Source organism: Protobothrops mucrosquamatus, unplaced genomic scaffold (assembly GCF_001527695.2).
Source record: "Protobothrops mucrosquamatus isolate PMUCROS unplaced genomic scaffold, P.Mucros_1.0 scaffold1740, whole genome shotgun sequence".
Taxonomy (NCBI): domain Eukaryota; kingdom Metazoa; phylum Chordata; class Lepidosauria; order Squamata; family Viperidae; genus Protobothrops; species Protobothrops mucrosquamatus.
Window position 1 is genome coordinate 145,450 of NW_015387886.1, and position 27,385 is coordinate 172,834.

Here is a 27,385-nt window from a genome sequence, read left to right on the forward strand (position 1 = left end):
CTCACGTCCTCTCTTGTCACTCTTAATTTTATTCTAACTGCAACCTTTCCTTCATTTCGCTTCTAAATGAAGACTCAACCCTTCTTTGTTGATTGCAGATGATTATAGATTCTTAAACATTGTGAAAACAGGGCAGACATGAGCATTCTCAAATAGAGGTGATCCTCTGTTTGATCACCATCCACAAATAGAGGGCAACTGTTTACAGCAAATATTGTCCAGAACCAGTGGAATTTCTTTATAGTCTTATGGGTCCAGAATTCCACACAGTGCAGAAAAACATTAACAGAGCATAGGCGGTTTGCAGCAGCATTCCCTTTCTACGACAACTTGCTGTGGCCAACTCGCCACAGCCAACTTGCTGCGGGACAACTTGCCATGGTCAACTCACTGCGGGAAAACTCACTGTAGGACAAGAGTTGCACTAATATCGAAGAAACAGTGGAATAGAATTATTAAAGAAAGGAAGCCAAAGAAGGGAGAAAATGAAATGTGAATGACAAAAAATAAAATATTCTTTTAATTATTTTAAATAATTAAACTGAATTGTTGAATTGTCCCATAGCGAGTTGTCCCATGGTGAGCTGGCCACGGCAAGTTGGTCTCGGCAAATTGGCCATGGTGAGTTAACTGTGGCAAGTTGTCCCATTCTGCCCTTCCTATATAGGGAAAAGATAGAATGTGAATGAAGAAGGGGCAGAGATGTCATTCAATTCCAGGTCTTTGCCAGACAACTGAGCTGAGCCTTGTGGTTTGTTTGAAACAGTCTCCTTACACATATTCCTGTATATGTAATGGAAAGTAACAGTGCTAATTTATTTCAAAAGCAAATACTTTTTATCATTCAGAGCACACTCATAATTTTGATTTTGGTTCATTTGTTCATTAATATAACAGGGTTGATAAGATTCAATGATTTCATACAGTGTAAATATGTACAACCTGCTAAAATTAAACAGTTCTGGATTTTGTTCCTTTTTTAAGTACAGGCCTTTTAGTTTCATTGAAATAATTACAGCTATTCTGTAATTTTAAAAATGGCTTATTTAAGATATCAAAAGTTGATTTTCTTAATAATTTTAAATTTATTTCTTTTATGTTGAGATGATAGCATGGGGAAGAAACCATATTATTGTAGCATCTAAGATAATATCTCATTTGTTATTTAAATTAAGTCTTGGGATATTCACCATGAGATAATAGACTGAAGTCTGGAATGAGTTGAAACAGTTATGAATATTTCAGCAGATGATTTCAAAAATGATTGCATGAGTTTGGTCTTTGTGTATCTCCAATCCCATTGATATNAATATATTGAACTTCTATCCATAAATAAATGACAAGACCACATGGAAAATGTTACTGTCAATTTCTCCTCTGAGTGTTTTTGAAAATGAACTAGTCTTTCCTTTTGTAAGATCACAATCTTCTGCTATACTACAAAGAATGGAGTAGTTTGGAAATCATTTGTGAAAACCTTTGCCCACTTCATTCCTTCCTTTTCTTTTCTTTCTGCAGTTTTATATTCTAGTCCAACTAATCAGAAGCATGTGCTTAAGAAGCAGAAGAATTACTGAGGCTCATTCTGGAAGCTTCTTCTGTTCACCATTGTGGCAAATATATGTTTGTTGGAAGAAGTGATCCAATAATAGACATTTGCAAGAAATCAACAGCATATTTAATTGGATTTCTATATTTGCACAAGCTTTCTAAGTTAAAAGGCATTTTTTTTTTTGCCAAATGAACATTTTGCTGCTGCAGTTACTTATCTACAATTGTAGAACAAAAATCTTTGACATGGCTCTTGTTCTATATGGGATCATGAGTTTATATCTTGGAATGTCAGCGGCATTAGGTCCAGTACCCCGAATTACCTGGGAACATAAAGGTAAGAAATAGTTTCAGGTAATGATAATGATACATAAATTTAATGCATTCTAATCATGCTGCTTGCCTACCTTTACAATTTATGGAAATAAAAACACTAGGTAAATTTGCAAGTACTGTGTAATACATTGAATGGATGACATTAAACTGTTTTAATGTGACATTTACATAAATAAGTGGGAATTTAATTTAGGTCATTTGTGTACCTTATTTAATTCTCTTTGTGATAAGACACTACTAGAAATAATGTTCATTCAGGAAAGAATGCAAACTTGGCTGGGAAGTAGCTTAGTGACCAATGTTTCATTCCTGAACTCACTATTTAGAGCTTATTTCATATAATTGTTTTCACTAAAGAGAGAAGTAATGTACGTGTAAAAGCAAACAGATATAAAGCATGATGAGTTCCATTAATGTAATGGTAAGAGTTAAATGCAAATATTTTCTACTTAATAAGACCTGGAATTTCATTCTTATTTTCTTCCCAGAAATTCAATATGAATATAGTAAACATTGGTTACTGTATTGGTTAAGGAGAAATTTTCAAGTGATCAGTTATTTTGATAGATAAACGTAACCCAATTGGTGGATATTCATTTGAGCGATGATGATAGTCCAATCCATTATCTGGTTCATAGGGAAATATTTCATTATTAAGTTGTCCACTTCAAAGGTTGGCTTCATAAGCCATTCTAAAGGAAAAGAAAAACCAGAACTATAGATTATTCTACCCACTGCAGTTCTCAAATAGAATACAAAGAATGACACATTTTGTACATTACGTCCATTGCCAAACAGTTGCTCTCAAATAGTTGCTATTCAAAAGACCATGTACTGTAAGCTGAAGGGTTCTGTAACCTAGTCCTCAGCTGGCATTCTTATTACTTGTTTAATTGCTTATTCAATATTTCTGCAAGGAAAGCTGTTTCAGCAATCTCTTGTAGTCCCTCAGAGATACATTTTCAGCCCTTTGCTCTTCCTTTCAATACACGGTACCTGGGTGGCCTCATTAAGTTCCATGGTTGTCAGCACCATATTTGTGGTGTCCAGCTGTACTTATCTGCCCCTGAGTCTCCCTCTCAGTATATCTTGAAATGCTTATGCAGGTTTTATTTCTTTGAAATTCATTACATCCAAGATAAAGTTTCTGTGGTTTGGACTAACATACCCTTAAATCTATATGTTGGATCAGTTTTTTGTATAGCTCTTTCAAATTGCTTATCTTTGCTTTCAAATCAAATTGACAAATAGCTTTCTTTAAAAAAATACAGCTAGTTTGAACAATTTGAGGTTTCCTTAATTATTTTAAACCATACTTTCATTCATCATGGAAGGGAGAATTAAATGTGCTGAAACAAGGCAGTATTGTATTTATATATCCATAGAACTTGGCACAAAACCAAAATGAAATCAATGGGAATGCAAGTTCCATTCAGAAGGTTCTAACAAGACTTGGAACTGTGACAGTGTATAGAAAGCAACATTATATGCTGCCATTTTATCTTTGCCTTTGGTTATTCAGTTTTTTCGGAGGCAACCTTGAAAGGCAGTTCATTGTTACACATGACTTTTCATTTCCCCTATTTCAGAATACAGTTCATATTGCTATTCAGGAACACAGTGAAACAACAAAATATGAATAGAGTTTCAACAATAAGACAGATAATTAAAGTTCTTGATTCTTCAAACTATTTGTAAAGAAGTTTTAATAAAAGAGTAGGAAAATTGGTTAAAGCAAACTAAATCTGATAAATGTTTGCATCTGTCTCCCCAATAAAAATCAGACTTCTTTAAAAGAATAGCTGTACTATATAAAATAAATAGACTTTATTTATTTAGATTAATCTTCCATCTAATATAGGTGGCCCTTTTTACTCCATTGGGGTTTTATTCCAGCATTGAAACTACTTATCATAAACCTGTGAATAACAAGTCCTTGAAAAAATATATGGTTAAGTAAAGGATTGTTCTCTGCTTATTGTAAAGTGACAAAAACTAATCTAAAAAATTGGATATATGAAATCTTTCACTGCAGGTCACAAGATCTGGTCTCTTGAATAAGGACCATTTGAATGAAATCTGATTCTCTTCACATTTGCTTTTTGACTTGTGAAGAATAAGTATGGTCAGAGAACAAATACATATAATTGTTATATGTTACGCTTTAAAGAAACAATTACTGCTTTGTCCCAGTAGCATTCTAAAGTCTGTCTCAAATGATTTTTGACCTTTATATTAATCCTAATATGCACGCTAATATTTGTACTCCAGTATTTCTGGTTCATTTTTCAGTATCAAATCCTCATTTTTCTCATGCTTGCTTTTCAGGAAGACCCCCATTCTCAAACATCATATTTCTTCATATAACTTTGAATTACAAATTTCAGTTAAATATTTGAGTTACTTTTTGCCTCTTAGGTTTCCGTAAATCCTAGTTAGTAAATTGTGCTGTTTTAATGTAACATTGTATGACTCAAAATGAAGAATCTAACAGATCTTTGTTTTGATTAATATTTGCCTTAAGATTGCTATGCTTTGAATTAACATTTGTTCTGAAATCATTGTTTATTAACAGAAGTTCATCTGGTACACTTTCAAGAGCCAGAAATATCTAACTACTCAACCTTATTACTAGACGAAGACAGAGATACTTTGTATGTGGGGGCTAGAGAAGTTATATTTGCTTTGAATTCATTCAACATTGTGGAAAAAAAGGAAGAGGTAGGTATGCAGTTTTATGGTTCTCAGATTTTTCTGCCCTTGACCAATGATGCAGCCATACAAATGCTTCCTCAGAGATAAGACTCACTGAATTTAATAGCATTTGCTCCCCTAGTACCATTTTAGAGCGATATTAAGATTTCTGTGGTTATAAAGATGTTCTGAATAGACGCACACTGCTGGTGAAATTCTACTAGCATGCTAACTCTGACATAGATATATGAAAAGCTTAAAAACTCCTCAAATCTATATGGTTTTATTGGGTGGAACTTGTCATCTATTTTCCAGCTGCTGAGTCTTTGATTCACAGTAGCCTTTTATATTATTGCTTTCCTGCTGCTTATATTGCCCATTCACTGTAGGAAATGTCTTCAAGCATGGAGAAGGACCTTTTAGTCTTCAGGGTATAATGAGTCACTGCAGAAATCCATTCAGTATAGAATAGAATACATAATATGTAATAATTTTGCCTTTTTTTGTTGTTGCTTAAGCTTAGTTTATATTGACATAGCTCCAGAATGGCAGGTATGTTTGAGAAAGTCTTTTGTCAAGACAGTGCCTATTTAGTCTTGAATTTTCATTTGTGTTTGTCTTGGAACACTGTCTATTTTCTGGCTTTAGTATTAATTGCTGTGAGCAATAGCATCAGGAAAACCTTTGGATTTGTTCTTCTGTTTTCGCCCAGGTGTTTTGGAAGGTAACAGAAGACAAGAAAACGAAATGTGCAGAAAAGGGCAAATCAAAACAGGTGAGTAAATATTGTTGTTTGTCACCTATCTGTTTGACTTTGAAGAAAGCATTGGTATGAAGAAATTTTATTTTAGGTGGTCCTAAAAAAGTAGTAGAGTGAGTTTTCCATGGTAACTCATAATGCTAAACATTCCATATTTGTGTACATATGTATGACAGTAGTTGATTTTTTTTAACCACAAAGTACTTCTAAGAAAGCATACTCCTGTGTGTTTTTACTTTTCTTTAAATGTGGTAGAAGCAGTATTAAACTGGGACAGCCACTCCCTAAACTAGCTACTGCTTCCATCTGTTGTCTTCACCTTCCAGTATATATACAGGCTTAGTTTTTTGTTGCAACACTTTGGAAACACTAGTGTTGAAGGATTGCTAACCTATTGAAAAAAAGTCAGGCATTTGGTTTGCATCTTCTTTACATTTGCTGCTTTGGAACCAAATGGGAGTGTTTTTTTCCCCCTACTAGGATGATAAAATTCTCTCCTTTGCTGTTAACATCAGTTTTTGATTAACAGCACAAATGTGGAATCCATCAATTGGCATCTCTCTTTCCTTCCTTCACTTTTGTTGAAATGAATGTTCCCAGCTCCGTGCTGTGAGGCTGTTGAGTGTATGGATGTCTGAGGAAATAGCCTCAAAATTAAAGGAGGATCCAATAATCATTTTTCACATGCAATCTCTTTGGTAGGTTCATGCAGTGTATATATAGACGTAGGATATCAGAAAAAAACCAATTTGGCTTAGATCCTCCTGTGCTAGGTAGCATATCAGGCAGCATAACTAGCCTCAGGATGAGTGCCAAGAAATTGAAAATCATGTATGTGAGCTCCACCCCACAAATATGGAGAATTACACTCGGATCACAGTGACTTGAGGTAGAAAGGTTTTCTTATTTGGGTAGTGTATAGCACATTTCCTAATTTTATATGGTAGCAAACAAGGTAGGCAGTTTGATTACTAACAGGAATGGACATGAGCTAATATATTGAAGGATTATTTTTTTTTAACCACTACGTTTGATTGGCTATTATTTTAACCCATGGTTAACCTTTTTAAACTTATATTTAATATTGGCTATTTGCCCCAGTTACTGATGAAACAAATTTTCTTCCCTTTTTATTGTATTTTTGCCAACTTTACAAAATTCTAATAGTCTATTACAAAATTCTTTAGGAGAACATTTTTATTGAATTGATTACAGGCTCAATGATCTAGCATCTTATATTTAATATTGGCTATTTGCCCCAATTATTGATTTTATAAAATCCTAATAATCTATTACAAAATTCTTTAGAACATTGTTTATTGAATTGGTTACAGGCTCAGTGATCTAGCATCTAAATAACTGTATTTCCTAGCAGCAGTTTGTTACTAATACAGTAGTTTAGCTGTTTTATTTTTCCTAGCAACATAATCTGTACTCTCTTTCATCCGAAAAAGCTCTCAGAGCGACAGAATAATAAAAAGAAGAGCATTTGTGCCTTTAGACTTATAGTCTAAAAAGTTAGTGCACAAAAGAAAAGGTGGATAGCAAGAGGGAAAAGAGGTAATAGAGTTACTAATCCTTTTAGTAACCAGTTGTAATAGCACCAGGATGCTCAGGATGGTTGAGATGAAACTTACCTGTGTGCACAAGTTAAAGCCATTTGTGTTACTAATTTTGATATATATTTTTTGATTGATTGCCTTCTTTATTTTCTCTCCTGTCAATTTTTTTTTACAGACAGAGTGCCTTAACTATGTTCGTGTCTTACAATATTTGAATGATACTTTGCTCTATGTGTGTGGAACAAATGCATTTCAGCCTATCTGTGATCATCTGGTAAGTGTGGGAATACAGTTTATTTAGGAACAACTGGAAAATTGTGTTCAGTAGTGAAAAGAGCAAAACCCCATGTTGCATGATTGGAGTTCATTTAAAATTTCTTAGAAAATGTATGATATAAGGCAGAACAAAAAGCAATGGATGGAAACTAATCAGAGAAGCAACCTAGAACTAAGGAGAAATTTTCTGACAGTTAGAACAATTAATCAGTGAAACAACCTGCCTCCAGAAGTTGTGAATGCTCCAAAACTGAAAGTTTTTAAGAAGAGAGTGGACAACCATTTGTCTGAAATGCTATAGGGTTTCCTGCCTGAGCAGGAGGTTGGACTAGAAGATCTCCAAGGTCCCTTCCAACTCTATTGTTGTTGTTGTTATTCTATATATCATTTATTTGGATCTTGTTTTGTTCCCAAGGACAAAATTCTTGTGAACTTTTCTTCTTGTGAACTTCTTTATTTAACAACACTTCAAAAACAATGCCAACTTTTTAAAGCTACATAGTTCCCATTTCTAAATTACACTGCTGCAGTTTTGTTGCTTTAATGGATTTCTTTATTATTAGAAGCATTCTTTAACATTCTGAATCACGTATTGACATTCTGGCTTTTTTTCACTTTCACTCTTTTGTCTCTTAATTTTTATAATAATTTTATCCATCTATCTTTAAGAGTTAGAATAATAATTTCTTGGCATATTGAAAATTGAATTTGCATACCTCTTTTTCCCTCATATGTATAGTCAAACTCAGTATGCTTCACATTTAATCCAGGTCTCTAAATATTTTCTTCAGAACAAAACAGGAGGTCAAAATAGTTATAAACTGTATTTGTTTCAAAATGCTACTTAATTTTCTGATTTGGATGGAAACAAAGTTACGGTAATAAAAGGCTTCCTACATATTTAGGCAAAAGAGTTTTGCATATGTCTACCTGAGACATGAATGAATATAATCAATAATCTTCATAACATATCAACTTTATTTCTATTGCATACTTCAGTTGTCCATATTACTCTTTCCTGAATTTTTGCTCACATCCTCTCTTGTCACTCTTAATTTTATTCTAACTGCAACCTTTCCTTCATTTCGCTTCTAAATGAAGACTCAACCCTTCTTCGTTGATTGCAGATAATTATAGATTCTTACACATTGTGAAAACAGGGCAGACATGAGCATTCTCAAATAGAGGTGATCCTCTGTTTGATCACCATCCACAAATAGAGGGCAACTTTTTACAGCAAATATTGTCTAGAGCCAGTGGAGTTTCTTTATACTTTTATGTGTCCAGAATTCCATACAGTGCAGAAAAACATTAACAGAGCATAGGCGGTTTGCAGCAGCATTCCCTTTCTACGACAACTCGCTGTGGCCAACTCGCCACAGCCAACTTGCTGCGGGACAACTTGCCATGGTCAACTCACTGCGGGAAAACTCACCGCAGGACAAGAGTTGCACTAATATCGAAGAAACAGTGGAATAGAATTATTAAAGAAAGGAAGCCAAAGAAGGGAGAAAATGAAATGTGAATGACAAAAAATAAAATATTCTTTTAATTATTTTAAATAATTAAACTGAATTGTTGAATTCTCCCATAGCGAGTTGTCCCATGGTGAGCTGGCCACGGCAAGTTGGTCTCGGCAAATTGGCCACGGTGAGTTAGCTGTGGCAAGTTGTCCCATTCTGCCCTTCCTATATAGGGAAAAGATAGAATGTGAATGAAGAAGGGGCAGAGATTCATTCAATTCCAGGTCTTTGCCAGACAACTGACCTGAGCCTTGTGGTTTGTTTGAAACAGTCTCCTTACACATATTCCTGTATATGTAATGGAAAGTAACAGTGCTAATTTATTTCAAAAGCAAATACTTTTTATCAGTGGCGTAGCGTGGGTTGTCAGCACCCGGGGCAAGGCACCCCCCCCCTCCACAGTGGGCGGCGTCGGCGACCCGGCGGCTCGGATCGGATTCGCACAGCCAGCATTGCAGAGAGAGTGAGTGAGCCAGGCAGGGGCAGAGAGCTGCGAGGGCGAGCGCGCCCCCCAAGATGTTGCGCCCGGTGCGGCCGGCCACCCCTGCACCCCCCACGCTACGCCTCTGCTTTTTATCATTCAGAGCACACTCATAATTTTGATTTTGGTTCATTTGTTCATTAATATAACAGGGTTGATAAGATTCAATGATTTCATACAGTGTAAATATGTACAACCTGCTAAAATTAAACAGTTCTGGATTTTGTTCCTTTTTTAAGTACAGGCCTTTTAGTTTCATTAAAATAATTACAGCTATTCTGTAATTTTAAAAATGGCTTATTTAAGATATCAAAAGTTGATTTTCTTAATAATTTTAAATTTATTTCTTTTATGTTGAGATGCATCGTACCCCTTCTTTGGTATAATAACATCGTAGATTCTATTATAGAGTAAACAATAAATTTAATTCAGAACCCTATAAGTGGTACTCTATTATCTGACTTCAGACCTTACTCAACTTTGTCAATACTTATAAAGTCGTCTACTAAAGTTTTTACTAACGTACTCAAACCAGAAACACATAGAGGTTAGGGTAACTATATTTATTTATTTTGTTTTTGTTGTTTGCCACTTTGAATTGCCTTTAGCAGGAATAAAAATAAATTGAATAATCATGAGAGCATACTTTTGGGCAGTGTCTGACCCAAAAATGAAATGTTATATTTGTTATAGAAAATAACAAAAATTAAACTGTTTTGTAGAATCTGGCAACATTTAAGCTTATGGGGAGAAATGAAGATGGTAAAGGAAGATGCCCATTTGATCCTGCACAAAGTTATACATCAGTCATGGTTGGTAAGTATACAATTTCAACAATGTTATTCTTTAAACAAAATCAAGAAGATATACATGTTTGTTTAGCAGTAGTACTCAAGTTTCTTTCAAGCTATTTTTTTAGAACTGAATTTTTCTGATTTAAAAAAGGTAATTGGCACAAATAATTGTTATTAAATTTTGCTTTCCTCATAATTTTTTAAAATCTCTGTCTCTTCATGAGAGAGAAGATTTTTTAAAGTCTTCTACTTGTACATCAAAGAACTCAACAACAAATGCAAAGTTTTATAAGAATAGAAAAGAGATACATTAGAAATAAATATGTAGTGGAATAATATTTGCATTAAATAACTACATATAGAATTGTAACTATTTACATTTAAAAGATTGCACTGTTTTATTTTTCTTTTGTTAATTTTTTCCCCTTTTCTTTAACAATGCATGTATTTTTTATCTTTTGTGAGTTTCTTCCATTTCTCTATCATTATTTTAAAAGCAATACAAAATAAATATATTTTTAAAAAAATAGAGAAATGGTATTTAGGGATTTGACGGGTAGGAAGAAAGCAGTTTAAGCTTTGTACAATTTTAATCAGGATGCTAAAGCAAAATAGTATTTTAGCATGTGATATAATGTTTCAAGCGAAATACATTTATTTTTATTCTGTTTTGTTGTTGTTCTACAGATGGGGATCTTTACTCTGCAACATCTTACAATTTTTTAGGAAGTGAACCTATTATTTCTAGGAACTCACTGCAAAATCCACTAAGGACAGAATATGCAATTCCTTGGCTTAATGGTGAGGAAATTTAGAGGGGGTTTGATCCTAGATAAATACAAAAAATGGCCCTGAATCAAAAAAATCTACACTAAAATGTTCTTCAACAAACTATCAAATTTTATCTCATGTAGATGTTTTCCTATTTTTTTTCTTAAAAAAAAACTTTCTTTCAAACCTATAGCTGCAGAAAATAACCTTTTTTTCCTGAATTTTCCATCTATGTTTGAAAGAGATGCCAAAATTCCAATTATGATTTCAATATTTAGACTCTTTAGCTAAACGCTGGTTTTGATTTAGGCAATTTGCCTTTGATTATGACTGACCTTTCAACCTTTCAACCTGCAAACAGCAAGAAAAGTAACCTGCTCAACTTGTTATTTACATACTGTTTTTGCAACTCACTGCCCCATAGAATATTCCATTGGGTTGCATCCAATGCTGTTTTATCAAAACAGGCATCATGTTTTGGGAGCTATGTATGTATTTGCAACTTATTTTGAGAAACAAGGAATTTAGATTGGAATCAATAATTCAATCATGCATATGTAAATCTGGATCTCTGAATTTAATCCATGGCGAGAGTTTGTGGTGTCTCAAAGCTTTTCCTGTTAGGTTTTTGAAACATGGAAATAATAAAAAGTATCCAATGAACCATTACAGAAATGGGGGCCACAGAAGAATAATTAAAATGGTAGTCAATTTTGTTTATATTTCCTTTATATAGAACCAAGTTTTATTTTTGCTGATGTGATAAGAGCTGATCCAGAAAGCCCTGATGAAGATGACGACAAAGTGTACTTCTTTTTCACCGAGGTATCAGTGGAATATGAATTCCTTAACAAACTGATGATTCCAAGGATAGCTAGAGTTTGTAAGGTGGGTCATAGTAAAAACATTTTCTATTTCTTTCTGGGATGGAGGAAGGAACAGTTGAAACAAGAATTTGTTTTGTCAGTCCAGACATGCCTTTTCTTTCCAGTCTATCCCCAAGGGCAACAGTGTTAGTTTATTTGTCCTTTCTGCTTAGGAGCCAAACTTGCCATTCTTTAAATTAGATCTGCTGTGCTTCCAACAGAGCACTATAACATTAAATTGGACTGTTTGTAGACAGCCATAATTTTCATGGCTTGCCAAATGTTGTTAACTCCTGGCAGTCTCAGCCAGCATAGCCTAAAGTGAGGGATTTCAAGACATTGTTCATCATCATCTTGAAGGCTATAATAGGCATCTTATATAGTTCTCCATGGGAAGGAAACATTACTTTCAGCAACTGATAATTATTGATGAGTTTTTTTGCTGAGGTAACAGAATTGCTCACTAAAATTGCTAAATGTCTGTGAAAAATGGGAGAAAAAAAAGACCAAAGGCTTAGTGTGGTATCCTGAAAAACCAAGGATTTTTATGATGCTATCACACATTTCTCTCCTTATATATATGCTTATCGGTCATTGTCAGCCTGAGGGAATTGGGAAATAGGGACCACTTGGCATCAAGACATCAAACTTGTTTGACTGGAATGTGTCCTTCTGTGCCAAGAGAAAATTGCTGATAACCACTCTATGTGAGTGCAGTAAAAAAAAGTTCCTTTTATTGGGGATCTATTTACCATGAAACAATGTGATTCCCCACCCCCCCAAGAACATTTAATGCTTTGTCGCCTTGTACTTTTATTGTGGGTGGAAGGGTGCGGGAGTTTGTAAAATATTAGGCTCTGCTTTTAACTTGCAACATGTAATTAAGCAATACAAGCTGATGAAGCCTGCAAGATTTGTGAAATCCCAGCAGTTTTACCAAATGCACTTTGGTGTGGCAATGATGGTTCTTTACCCAATGACAGCTTGTCATTACTTTGAAGTGGTAGCACAACTAATATATGATCTGGATTCCCATTTTTTTTACATGGAATTATATGGAAGGGGGTAGGGAAATATGAGAGCAAGCTTGAATCTGAGAGACTATGAATTCTAGCCCTGTTTTAGGCAGAAAAGCTGGTGACCTTTTACCAGTTGCTCTTTCTCAGCCCTAGGAAGGAGGTAATGGCAAACTACTTTTGAAATCTTGCCAAGAAAACTGCAGGGACTAGTAGAAGCAGTTGTCAGGAGCCAATAATAAATTGAAGGCACACACATACATGCACAAAAATAAGCATACCTTTCTGCATTGCTGGTGGTACTTAGGAAAAGATGTCTACTTTTTGAAAAAGTGCAGTCACAGCAAAGGCTGGAGACCAGGGATGTTTTAAATTTTAGTTCTTTCAGGGTTACACATTTCTCCTTTAGAAGCTCTGACTTAAAATTCATTATTTGGAGGTTGAAGCTTCCTGTTACTTAGCAGTGCAGGACTACAATTCTTCCTGTGCCACAAAGGCAGAGGGAAACAGAAACATTTTCAACTGCTCCCCAGTTTAGTTTCACAGGGAGAAGATACAATTCTTCCTAATGCCAAAGTTGTTTGTGGTGTGGGGAAAAGCTGTATTTATCACAGTAGCCCTCAAACCATTAACATTATAGAGACCCTGAGTGGCCTTTATTAATATATAATGATGTGAAAGCAGAGACTGCCTACAGGGTCTTACTCATTTATTTGAAAAGTTTTATTGTGGTGGTGGTGTGTGTGTGTATACAATATGTTCTGAAGTCAAAACATTTCAGTTCTGAAATCTGCCATTCTGATTATTAATATCACGCTGAAAGTTTGGCGAAGACATGCTCCAGAATTGTTTTAACTTCCAAACAGACCATTTAGACCTCCATATTGTAGCTGAAATGTCCATTTTGTGATCAGAACATTTCTAGTTAAGTTTGGATATGGATATTTTAAGGTTGGAACCTTTCCTCAGTGTGCTTTAAAATGTAAAAGTGGCCTGGCAGAATTTCATATTTTGTATCTACTCATGCTGTAAAAGTGCAAAACTATTATAAAAAAAAATGTTCTTAGACAATGAAAATACTTTTTTTTCCCCCAAGGGCGACCAAGGAGGACATCGAACTTTACAAAAAAAATGGACTACCTACCTCAAGGCTCGGTTGTTTTGTTCAGTCCCAGAGAAAAATTTATTTTTCAACGTTGTCAACGATATTTTTATTCTAAAGACTTCAAATTTAAAAGAACCAGTGATTTATGGGGTTTTTACTCCTCAGTTGTAAGTAATAGCTTTTTGTTTTAGAGCCCCATTTGTTACCATAGGAGTATAAAAAGTTGAATACATTTCCTTTTTTTTTTAAAGGAATAATGTAGGTCTCTCAGCAGTGTGTGCCTACAATATTTCTACAGTGGAAGATGTTTTTGCCAAAGGAAAGTACATGCAAAGCACCACAGTTGAACAATCCCATACAAAATGGTTGCGATACAATGGAGAGATTCCTAAGCCACGGCCTGGAGCAGTAAGTTCTGGATAACCTATAAACTGGTTACTGTTCCCTCATCTTGATTTCTAAAAAACAATTGTAAGGACAGTTTTTATTCAATGTTAGATGCACTTGTGATGGCGTTTAGTTTTAATAGTGATAATCCCCAAACAATAGTAGCACCAGTCTGAGTGAGTTATTCATTACACCTCTTGACAAGGTGGATAAAAACCAAACGGACTGCTGCAATTTCATTCTTTATTTAAACAGCTGGAATAACATCATTGATAAGTGCTAAATTGGATCTTTGAAGACCACAGGGGAGGATTTTAAGAGAACCATAGTCTTGGTCTTAACACTGGAATCTCACTGATGGTTCTAAACATCTATTAGGTTAGTCTTAATTGATAGGGATATCCTTTTGGCCATTTGGCTTAATTAAGGAAAATTTAGCTAGTACCAATAAAGAAGAATATTGTAGCTCAGGGTTGAAATGAGGGGTCCTTAGTGCTCATTGAGCTTGGTTGTTTTCAACCTAGCATTGATGATGTTCCCTAGTTTGGGTAATGAAATGTGTACAACACGGGTGTCAAACTCGCCACGTCATGTCACTGGGATAGGGGCGGCCTCCATATGATGCAACCGGCCCGCAGGCCGGCAGTTTGACACCCCTGGTCTATAAGAAAACAACCAAGCTCACAAAGCACAAGGATCCCTCAATTTAGCTAGTTTAAGATTATTATAATGTATATTTTTAGGTTTGCTTGTCTGATGTTAATAACTAGCCATATATGGAAAATAATTTTGGTGAAAAAAATTGAGGAAGAAAAATGCTTATTATCTATTTGATTTGTTTAGAACATTTATATAACTGTCCAACTCAGATGATGTAACTCTTTGTGGCATACATTACAAAAGAAAACAGTGCAAACCATTAAAAGCATGATAGATTCCATTTTTATTGTTGACCATGGTGGCATAGTGGTTAGGATGCAATATTGCAAGCAAAATCTGTGCACAGTCTGTAGTTCAATCCTGATGAACTTAAGGTTGACTTAGCCTTCCATCTTTCTGAGGTTGGTAACATGACCCAGATTATTGGGGGCAACGTGCTGATATTTGTAAACCATCCAGAGAGTGCTGTATAGCACCGTGGGGCAGTATATAAGTTTAAATGCTATTGCTATAATAACTTCAAGATTCCTAATGTGCTATTTCATTTCCAAAGAATATCTTTTAAAAGAATTAAAAGGCTTATGAGAAGATTTCCCCATTGTTGAGGTTAATTTCATCCAGCTTAGAAAAGTCTTGAGTTTTACCTCTTGAAAAAATACAGAAATTACTTCATACAGCTAGATAATGTTTGAAACAGAGACTTTATTTTAAAGCTTATACAGGTAGTCCTTGATGTACAACCACAATGGAGGCCAAAATTTCTGTTGTTAAGTGAGACAGTTGTTAAGTGAGTTTTGCCCTATTTTAAGACATTTATTGCCACAGTTGTTAAGTGAATCACTGCAGTTGATAAGTGAATCTGGTTTCCCGATTGACGTTGCTTGTCAGAATGTCACAAAAGGGGATCACTTGATCTTAGGACACAGCAACGGTCATAAATATGAACCAATTGCCAAGCAACTGAATTTTGATCACATGATTATGGGGATGCTGCAAAGGTTGTAACTGAAAAGCGGTCATAAGTCACTTTTTTCAGTGACGTTGTAACTTTGAACAATCACTAAATGAGGACCTACCTGTATTATTCCTTTTTAAGTGTTCATTAATCATATTGTGTGTCTATTTCGTTTATTTTTCATGGAACAGTGTATAAACAAGGAGGCCAAAGCAGAAAATTTCAAGAGTACACTCAACTTACCTGACAAAACGTTACAGTTTGTCAAAGACCATCCTTTGATGGATGATTCTGTGACTCCAATAGGAGACAGACCCAGATTGATCAAGCGTGATGTGAAGTATACCCAGATTGTGGTGGACCAAGTTCGTGCATTGAATGGCACGTTATATGATGTCATGTTTCTCAGTACAGGTGAGTTTTCCATGGTTTTAAGACCACATCGTATTGAGATGAGGTAGCTTTTCAGTGAAGTTGAATAGATCAATCCAGTGTTGTGTTGTGAATTTCAGGGTACTGAAAGTGGGAGAAAAGTGGGCCCAGAATTAATTAAAAGTGCTTCTTTGCATAGTCCTCTTATGACTTACTTGTTTAATGACCATTAAAAGTTGCTATGGTTTTTTAAAAAAATTACTTACAACTCAGTCCTTGAAATTACAACTACGCTCCTAGTCATGTGATCACATTTCAGACACCTGGCAACCAGCTTAATTTTTCAATTGATTGCAGTATTCCATATCCGTGTGACCACAATGTATGACTTTTTTGCCATTTTCCAATAGAAAATAGCAAAAATGCCCATTGGGTGTGCTGGATTCGATTAATAAACACATGGTTCTCTTAGTGACCATGTGACTTGCTTAATGACCATGATTACTCACTTTCAATCGTTGTAAAAATGGCTGTAAAATCAAGTCCTTTCAGGTGGTGCCTTGACTTATGACCCCAACAACTTGAGACTTAAAGTCCAGTCTCCATTGTGGCCGTAAGTCAAGGACTACCTGTATACATCTTCAGGAGTTCTCCTTTGTGTCTTTGAAGTGCTTAACTGAAATTCAGCAATTAAGTAAAAGACAGATTATCTTTTCAATCTGGGAATTATTACAAAATATCCTGGTTGCATCATTGTCAGCTTTCTATCACTGGATAAAATTTTATCTTTCTCTGAGTGTTTCTGGGAAACGCAGTAGCTGCTGATACTACAGATAATCCCTAACTTACAACAGTTTGTTTAATGACCATTCAAAATTACAACGGTACTGAAAAAAGTGATTAATGAACGTTTTTCACACTTATTACCATTGCATCATTCCCCATGGTCATGTGATCAAAATTCAGAGGGTTGGCAACTGATATTTATGACGGTTGCAGTGTCCCAAGGTCATGTGATCAATTTGTGATCTTCTCACAAGCAAAGTCAATGTTGAACCCAGATTCACTTAACCATGTTACTAACTTAACAACTGCAGTGATTCATTTAACAACTGTGGCAAAAAAGGTCATAAAATGGGACAAAAGTCATTTAACAATTGTCTCACTTAGCAACAGAAATGTTTGGCTCAGTTGTAGTGATATGTCAAGGGCTACCTGTATATATATTGCATGTTTATTTGGTTGAGGTGGGGTATGTTATGTAATTCTACTTTTCAAGAGCTGCATACATAAATCACTGCAGTTTACCTAAAACTAAAATCAACAGAATAGAGATAAAAGATGAAGCAAAAATTAGATCAGAGGTGAGACTGCTGAAGTAGGCAGTTATATAGTAAAAAGCAATATGTAAAATATTGAAAAAGCAAAGAAAGCTGAAAGGTTTTGATACCTCTTATGAAGAAGGAATCTGTAGACTCCAAAGGGTGCTTATTTTTACACGGGTACCAAAAAGATTGCTTTCTTTCATTTCAGATCAAGGTGCTCTTCACAAAGCAATCAGCTATGAAAATGGAATGCATATTATTGAAGAAGTTCAGCTCTTCCCAAATTTTGATTCTATTCAGACTCTCTTGCTTTCTTCGAAAAAGGTAAGGTAAAGAAAATTGTAGTAATCCAGAAAAAAAAAAAAGACGAGGCCTGGGAGAATCAAAGCTTGCAATATGTAAAGATGGGGAAAAATCAGCTGCTGAATTCAGAGATGATGGCTGGGAACTCGATTGTCTGTTAAACTGCAAGACTGATGCTGATCCCTAGGTGGTGGGTAGCTCTAAATATGTACAAGACTCAAAAACCCAAATAGACCGTTGATATGCTCACTTTTAATCTGGAAGCATCCAGTTGTAATTATTTGTATTCATGCAGCCTTTCGGAGACTACAGACAGTCTTCAGTTAACAAGCACTTGTTCAGTGACCAAAGTTACAGTGAGTGGTGGTTTCGAACAAGTGGTGGTTTCAACCACTTTGATATTCCAGCCATCCCAGCTCTTTCAGGGTCATGTGATTGCAATCTGGGTGCTTGGCAACTGGCTCACACTATGATGCTTGCAGCATCTCATAATTATGTGATCATAATTTGTGATCTTCCCTGCCATCTTCCTACAAGCAAAGCCAGAGGGAAAGCTGATAGGGAAGGACACCAAATTATTTTGGTTAATCTCCCTCACACATGCACCCTTCCCCCGCCCCTCTGTGCTAGTGCCATGCATCACCAGCCACTTGCATACTCTCATGCACCTTTCCTGAGCATTGTTGCACCCATACCATACCTTCCCAGCCACACATGCATTTTCTCCCACCCAGTAGCACTTGCTATCCTTGTGCCTCACCTACTCTACCACTCACACATCCTCTCCCATGCAGCAGTAGCTGTGCTCGCGCCACACCTCCTCTGCCACTTCCTCACCCTTTCCCACCCAGCAACAGCCACATAACCCACCTGCCAGCCTACTTGTAATCCACCTGGCACTTGCAACTTCCTGTTGGCTTCCCCCATTGATTTTGTTGTTGGGAAGCAGCAGGAAGTGTCACTTAATGATGGCAACAGTGAATGCAGGATTGCAGTTGCTAAGCAGTGTAGTTACACATGTCATGCTTTACAACTGCATCCCTTCCCAGTTGCAGTCCTAAATTGAGGATTACTGTATAGCTTTTGGATTTGGGACTATAGGCAGGAAGGGATGTAATCATTCAGAGAGATAAGCCTATATTTGCATGAGGAGTGAAAAGTCTTATCTTCTGTCTGGAGAACTAATGTCAGAGGGTGCAGATTTACTGAGCAAGATGGACAAATAACAAATAATCTGACACATTCAGCTTCCTGTGTCCCCACATAGTACTGAGCCACAATTTATCATACTTCATTGAATAAACCACTTGACATCTTCAGTGGCAAATTTAAGCAATGTGAATTTTTCTTATTTTGTTTTTCAAAAATAATGCTAGCAATGAGAACAGACAGACCCTCCCATTTCCATCCTTACTTCCAAATCTTTGAAATCAAGCTACCTTAATGTGACAAATTTGCTACTGAATTTAAGCAGCAAGTTGATTGGGAAGTGGGCTTAAGAGTGAAAGTGTGTTAGACTTCCCAGAGGTTACTCGGCACAAAAAAAAAAAAAATTGGTCCCCATCTGTGACCACCATTCACCAACTGCATTCATAACTCAGAAAAATATGATGGCATTATGGATGAGTCCTGCCTGCAGAATATGTTACAAGCTCATTCCCATTGTTTTATCTATCTCCTGCTTTTAAACCAAGTGATACATATCATAAAACAATGATAAACTATCTCTTTTAAAAAGATTAGGGCTGGGAGCTTATATTAAAGTCCCAATCATCTCTTTAATGGAGAAAAGAATGTTGCAGCATCAACAGCTGTAGGAATATATAGTAAGGTCTATAGTTGTCTTAACACTGTCCAGAAGACACCATAGATGTTTGGTTCTTCTATTGCTTCTCCCATTTACAGTAAAAAAAATGCACAATTTATTATATTAAATCAGTGGTTCTCAACCTTTTTAATGCCGCGACCCCAACCGGTCGTAAGTCGAGGACTAAACCGGTCGTAAGTCGAGGACTAAACCGGTCGTAAGTCGAGGACTACCCAACCAGTCGTAAGTCGAGGACTTTCCCTGCCTGGGAGCGCCGCGCATGCGTGGTTCCGCCCCCTGCGCCGGCTGAGGCGTAGCTGGCAAGCAGCAGAGATGGAGCAGGCCGACCACCAGCTGGCCCAGCCCAAGGGAGGTAAGGCACCCGCTGGAAAAGGGGGAAAATGGCGGACAAAAAAAATGGCGGACAGCCTTGCTTGGTGACCCCCATGAAATGGTCGATCGACCCCAAATGGGGTCCCGACCCACAGGTTGAGAACCACTGAATTAAATGAAGCTCCTTGGCAGTACACATTGGAAGTTAGAAGTTGTATTCAATAGTTGAACCCCATAATAGCCCAATATTGTTAGTTTTAACAATAGTTGTATACCTTGGCTTACACCACACACTTTTTCTTTTGAGAAATACTATAGCTCAATCTTTTATGAAGCTTCCTTCTTGCTGGAGGTGGGAAGGGAAATATGCCCTCTTCTATCAACTGCCTTTGTATTTTCTGCAGGGAAAGCAATACCTCTATGCAGGATCCAATACAGGAGTAGTCCAGTCACCTGTTGCATTTTGTGAGAAGTATAGTACTTGTGTGGACTGTGTCCTGGCAAGAGATCCATACTGTGGTTGGAATTCCCATAAATCCGTTTGTACTGATATCTTCAAAGAAAGTGAGAATAACAGGTAAAAGTACTGAGATGCATCTACATTATATATTGCAATGTAGATCAAATGTATTTATGTGGATCAACTAATAAAGAAAATGTCATTCAATGAGCAGTTCCAAGCATGCATGTTGCACAAAATGCAACATCCTTGAGAGTCCTATCTTTTTTATTTCTTGTTCTAATTCCTTCTACTTCCTCTGGCAAAAGAACTTTAAGCATATGGATAGTTAGTGAAATCTGAAAAATAGTAGGGATGGGATGAAAGAGAAAAGATCTCTGAAAAACACTTTAGAAAAGAAAAAACTCAACAACTTTTCAGTGAACAGTGGGATCAGAACACTTAATAGTTTTGTGTATGTTTACTTATAAGAACTAGGTCCAGCTGACCTCAGTGGATCTTACTCATAATTAAAGAACTATAATATAAACTGCAACTTTAACTTGTTTGTAGAACTAGAACAAATAATATGAACTGAAGATTCATAGGGATATTGTGATTTTCATAAAATATATGCAACTTAACAGAACTTAATTCTAAACCAAACTCTATCAAATATAATGCAGAATATGTAAAATGCAAAGTAAAAAATATCTTGAATATTTTGCTTTGTGAAATCAGGTCATGATTAGTTTACCTTGGGTGTGTCCAACCTGTAGTCCTCAGGCTGCAGGCAGTTCTGGACAGGACCCACAAAATAACAAAGGACATTTGTTATTTATACAAACTTATATAAAATTATATATTTTGTATGTGGCCCAAGACAATTCTTCTTCACTCAGTGCAGCCCAGGCACTCGTGGTTTAGACACAATTCCAGTTATGCTCCCCTGGGTGCATTTGTTTGTCTTTCTGTGTACAATACATTGGAAATACTCACTTTCTGATTTTAGTAATGTTTTAATATCATATCTAAATTCTAATATGTGATTAAATTAAACTATATTTTATGGAAATCAGACAGCTTCATAAACCATGCTTTTGAATAAACCCTATTTCAGATTAATCAGAGTGCCAGAATTGGATGATTTGGCAAACTATCTTAAATGAAAAATACAACTTTTAATTGTATCAGAGAAGAAGGGAGAAGGCAAGAAAAAAGAAACTAGGATTGTTTCTGTCTAAATACTGTAATTATTTTGTCATCCCAGCTTTGACTGTTGTGTTCTGGCCCTTTTACATATTTATTTTTATGCAAAAGCAGAAGTTAGGCTATAAGAGAACAAATTGCATGAATCAGAACACATCTCTTAGATCAGTCTCCCAACTTTTCAATTACAGACTACACTAACCTGCCTTACTGTTCTTTCCAAACCAAGTGGAACTTTCATATTTATTTGCATTTCATCGCAGTACTGTAAGGCATATTATCTACATAATTATTGTTTACAATATTTTTAGGAGGAAAAAACAGTTTCTTACTTTAAATCGGAATCACCTATTTGTGCCTAGTGTAAATGGAGAACAAGGAAGTTATAAAAATGGCAAGATATCAGCCATTTTGTCTATCCTAGACACTCCTGTCTTATTTTGCCTTGGTCATTTGCTCCCCTCCCCTCCCCGAAAAGGGATATTATTTTTTGTTTATTATGGATTGTCCTGATTTGCTGAGAAGAATTATTTCAAACCAGATTGACAAATCAAAGGATTGTACACAGACACATACTCACATTGGCTTCAAATGTTATATCTTTTCCTGTTTGCTTTTCTGAGCTTAATGTCACACTGGTGCATGGAGACTCTTCCATGTGTTGGAAAGCAGCCTACAGATCTCCCCTTTCTGTGAAGGTGGATAATAGATCCCAGGATTAAGTGACAACAGACTTTTGGCAGGAATGCTAAGAAAACCAAAGGCTAGCGATTGAAAATAGTAAGCAGAGCACAACATTTTCCTTCACTGATAAATCATAATGAGTAACTCATTCAGTTACTTATGTCACTATCACCATAACAGACAAGTTACCAGTAGCATGATAACTTCATGAATTTGTTAGTGCAGGGATCAGCTGTTTATCAAAAAGCAGCATAACCCTCTGCAAACATGCTTCTACCCTACCTCAATATTTATTTGAATATTATTAGCTATAATTAGTAGTGCATTTGTGTAACTTTAAAAAGTTCTGATGATTTTGTAGTAGGGCTATAAATATGGAATATGACAATTTATTTTATCTCATACTATATGTTGTTTTTAGGGATTGGATTCAGAATATAACTGGAGATGCCTCCTCTTGCTCAGGTAAGCTTTGGTTTTCATAAATAATTGAACAATAACACAGAATAAATGTTTGATACCTGTATTCATTTATGATTACTACAGGCAATATTTTCTATTTGCATATAATATATAGGTTGTTATCCCGTTGCTTATATTTTTAACATGTTCCATTTTTTATTCTGTAACTATCCTTAAAAATCTTGAAGAAATGGGACTGATCATCTCTGGATTCACAGCCAAGTCCATTATGGAATTGCCCAATTGCACAAACCAGGAATAGGCCGCACATGAAGTCATGGGGTCTTATAAAGGGAAACTCTGAGAAATACCAAACAATAGCCTTACACAAAGGCTTTATGTGAATCTGTCTACATATGGCTCAATGCATACAGTAGACTTTTCATCTAGTATGGCTTCAGTGTTCTTATTTAGTTACCCTAATTAAGAGGGTTTTTTTAGGTTTTAGATTCTTGTCCCTCGTCCACTGAGCAAGACTTTCCAAACTGACAAAATAAAATTACTTGAGCGATCTTGCCTTCCAAAACAAATGTTCTATGTCTAGGGATGATAATTATTGTTACATGGTACTGTTGTAGCTGTAATCTACTTCCAAATTCTGATCAAACCTCCAAATCATTTTTTGCAATGCAGACTTTTTTCAAAATCTTATCAACTCCAGTACATGCATATTAAGCCTGTTTTGTGGTCAGAGTTGATAAAAGTAATTTTTGGCATATTATCTGGCTTTTAAAATAACGAACGTTCCTTAATTAGGCTGTGCTCTGAACACTGAAAGCCTGTCTATCCAGTGATGCTGTTCCTGGTTTAGATTTCATATTTACTAATCTATCAAAAGTACCAAGAATCATAAGAGTTGTTTTAAAAGCATTAACTGTTTTAAGCTACAGGTTTTTCTATACAAGGGTATTTAAACACAAGGTTCAGTTTCAAAGATTATAATTCTTTTGCGATAGTTTATCTTTCCAAGTTTGTGTTATATTTGTTGTTGTATTTGCTGTTTGTTTGTTTGTTTTTAGGCTAAGCCTGTGTACCATGTTTGTTACTGTGATATGCTCATTGTACAACTTAAATTTGTTAGACTTTTTTCCCCCCCTCTGATCTGATAGGATCATTCATACCTTTTTTCCTGTGCTTCCTTCCACTTCCAAATATAGCAGCAGAGAAGTTCTACACATATTTGTTTAGTTGAACTTGGTTATAATTTATATTGTAACTGTATCTTGTATCACACTACTAATGGTCATATCCATTGTGAAGTCTTCTGACGGAGGCATTCATTAACAGGATAAAGAATGATTTTTTTCAGTGATACCATATAAGTCTGCAGGCCTTGTGCCATCTTCCAAACTACGCCTAGTATTTGAAGGGCCCCATTGTATTACCCTGACTGATGCTTCCTGTCAACAGAAGGATGCCAGTTGGATACTGCCATAGGTGTGATGTGATAAGCTACCTGCACTCACATTATGAGCATTTGATGTTCCAACATGGCTGAATTGGTCTCCTCTTCTCTTCAAAAAGTCATTTCTGATGTGGTTTCACATTTATTTTGCTATTTCAGATAAAGTCAGAGAGCATTCTCTGCAGCACACTTTCGGGCATGGGAGCACTGCAGAGTTAAAATGTTCAAAGAAATCCAAACTGGCACAGGTGGTTTGGAAATTCAAGGATGATGTGCTAAAGGTGGAAAGTCCTAAGTACCGTCTTCTGGAGAAAGCATTGCTCATCTTCAATTTGTCTGAGGGTGACAGTGGTGTTTATCAATGCCTGTCAGAGGAAAAAGTGAAGAATCGAAAATTTTCACAAGTGTTGGCTAAGCATATTTTGGAACTGAAAAAAATCCAGCATACCACTCTGAGCCCAAAGCAGCCTATTCCACAAACAGAAGGTAACAAAGGGACATCCAGAATGGCTTCTTTTCCTACTGAAGGGATAGCTCTTCACATTCCAACTACACCAGTTGTACCAGTCACAACAACCAGGATAGAAACAAATCCTCTTGTCCCAATGTTAATGAGCACTGCCTCCAATATTGAACGCTCCAAATCACTTCTTGAGGTCCCTGAAAAGACCATGTTTCTAAAATCGAATGATAGTTCCCTTTTGATGTTTCTCTTTTTGTTCTTTTTTGTGCTGTTCTTGAGTCTGTTTGTCTACAATTGTTACAAAGGATATTTACCAGACCAGTGTCTGAAGTTCCGCTCTGCTATGTTACTTGGGAAGAAGAAGCCCAAGGCGGATTTTTCTGATTGTGAGCAAAGTGTGAAAGAGACCTTGGTGGAGCCAGGCAGTCTCCTGACCCAAAGTGGAGAACATCCAAAGCCATCACATGACACAGGCTATGAAACCGAAGCAGACTATGGAAATGGCCACATTCAGCATGATGAGGACCATTCGCAATCTTACAAAGATGTCAAGGACAAACCTTTTGATGTTAAGTGTGAACTGAAATTTGCTGACTCAGATGCTGAAGCTGATTAAAGGCAACAGGTCCCAGTTTTTCTGATGAAAGTTTGATTGTTCTAAATTGTTTTTTTTTTAAATACACTGCATTTTAAATGTGATAACTGGGCCGCAAAGGGCTATCTATATGTTGTTAGTTCTATGTGTGATACTTTTGTCATTTCACACCTGGATTGAACAAAGAACCATCTGCTGTGTTCTAAAAAACATTTTGTTCCACATTTATTTTTCTCATCTGTTCGTTGAATTTTTATTTTAAATGGCCAGTTGTAAATTTCAAACTTTTTTTCCCCTTGAGGTTGATTTAACATTTGCACATACTACTTTATTTCCTGTTTTCATAGAAAGTAAAATTAACTCTTTTTGCAGATCCATGCCAAAAAGGATTTAAGTAGCTACAGCTTGCATATATTTAACTGCTGTTAAAAAAATCTAATTTCAGTTTAATTCCAAATTGGAAATAATATTTAGTTTATCAGATTGGTAAATTATAGGCTTTTTGTCCAGTTTTGGACATTTCTTTGCATTTAGTGATTTATAATGCTTAATGTACTGCCGTCATTGTATTTTGTCTGTTAACTATAGTTGACGAAAGAAGCATTTAAGTTTTCTCAAACAGTTTGTGTACCTTTTGTAGAATATGCTGTATATTGGGACAGGTCTGGATAGATTTGCATAAGGTTCTCAGGGATACGTTTTGGTTAAATGATTTTGTTTTATTATTTTTAGAGATACTACTATGGTAATCACTATAAGTGCTCAATTTTGGATTATGGGGAAATGTAGCTTAGAAAGAGTTTTTTTAAAAAAAGGTATTAGACACTGCCACACTAACTACATTTTGGGATTTTTTTAAAGTGGATGATGGGGAGGCACTGTCACCAAACTGCACACATTCTGAGAGCCTTGTGTGTTTACAATGCAGACTTTGACAAACATTGGATGGATGTCCCTGAAGAGGTGATAGAGACTACTTATTTTTCAATCTTTTTCACAGTTGGAAAGTAATCAGATTACACCACCCGTTGTCAACTTTGCCAAATGTTTTCACACTTTTGTCACATCTTCCATCATTTGAAAAAAGCAAGTGAAGAAACAAGACAGACAAACCAAAACTGCCCCCAAACTGTTTTATCTCTTCATGGATTAAAATACATTAAATGTGGTTCACAGTGGCACTATTTGTATGTAAAATTCTTTTGTGATGTACAGTTTTAATACTTGTATTTTGCTGTCTCTGTGTCTCTCCTTTGTGTTACAAGAAACAGGGAGGTTAGGAATAGCAAGAAATCTCCTTGCTCAGTAGGCAAAGTTGTTCCCAAGGTTTTTTTTTTTTGTTAACTCCCCAACCTCTCTTAGATGGTATTGCTGTGAATAGTTCTATATTTTGTATGATTCATTTTGCTTTTATTTTTCTATCTTAGCTATGTATATGTGAAAAGATTATGGAATAAATATTGAAATTAATTGCATTCCATCTTTATTATTTGAGATTAATTTTATCACAATAAAATCCACAAATGTTTGGTTCCTTGTTTGGTGGACACACAAAGGAATGAAGACAGAATCCACATGACTTTCCTTTATATTTCTGTTTTCTATTTTTTCTTCTTTTTCTTTCCTATGCACATTATTCCTTTGGCATGTGAAGTATTTCTTGCAGACTTTTTTCCTTAGTGCCCTTTTCTTCTTCTTTTTCCTTTTCTGTCCCCTTCTGCCACAGCTTCTGCTTCTGTAGCTTTTCCTCCTACCGGTACCTCTTTGTCCTGTGTTGGAAGTGATTTCCCTTCACCCAGCTGTCCCCAGTCTGAAGTTTGGTCTATCACAGATCATGCTCCAGTTACGCTGCTACCACCTTTCCTAAGTGACCAGATCCTGCATGTTAATGCTCATAGCACCTTCCTCCTCTTTTGTCAAGCCACAGGTAAGTCAGAAGAGCCTTCCGATCGCTACTGCCTAGTTGTCAGTTTAATCACCAAAGTGCCTTTGTTTACATTTTTGTAGCATGCCATCTTAAGCCTTCAGTGAGTTAGGAAGAAGTTGGGCCATTAACTTCTTCAAGCTACCTCAGTGGTTCTCAACCTGTGGCCCATGGACCCCCGGGGGGCTATGATGTCACGGGGTCCACAAAGGCTTGAAGAATTGATATGATTTGTTTTGGGGGCGGTCCATGGTCCGTGGCTACCAAAGATATTTAAAGGGGATCCGTGGTGAAGAAAAGGTTGAAAACCATTGAGCTACTCAATGT

General features: G+C 36.0%; 1 protein-coding gene across 1 annotated transcript; it reads left to right on the forward strand.

Moving 5' to 3' along the window:
* Positions 1-1,730: 1,730 nt before the first annotated feature.
* SEMA4D (semaphorin 4D) lies at positions 1,731-26,596 on the forward strand. The gene is made up of 14 exons (XM_015823013.1): positions 1,731-1,888; positions 4,463-4,608; positions 5,294-5,356; positions 7,079-7,177; positions 9,906-9,999; positions 10,665-10,778; positions 11,485-11,636; positions 13,727-13,902; positions 13,987-14,143; positions 15,929-16,151; positions 17,643-17,758; positions 20,282-20,454; positions 22,631-22,674; positions 24,236-26,596. Exons 1-14 carry the CDS (start codon positions 1,741-1,743, stop codon positions 25,153-25,155), a joined length of 2,625 nt encoding a protein of 874 aa, XP_015678499.1. The 5' UTR covers positions 1,731-1,740; the 3' UTR covers positions 25,156-26,596.
* Positions 26,597-27,385: the final 789 nt, after the last annotated feature.

Coding starts and splice junctions, on each gene's coding strand:
- SEMA4D (XM_015823013.1), top strand. CDS start 1,741: ATGAACATTTTGCTGCTGCAGTTACTTATCTACAATTGTAGAACAAAA. Junction 11,637..13,726: donor GGATAGCTAGAGTTTGTAAG/GTGGGTCATAGT, acceptor TTTTCCCCCAAG/GGCGACCAAGGAGGACATCG. Junction 20,455..22,630: donor AAAGAAAGTGAGAATAACAG/GTAAAAGTACTG, acceptor TGTTGTTTTTAG/GGATTGGATTCAGAATATAA.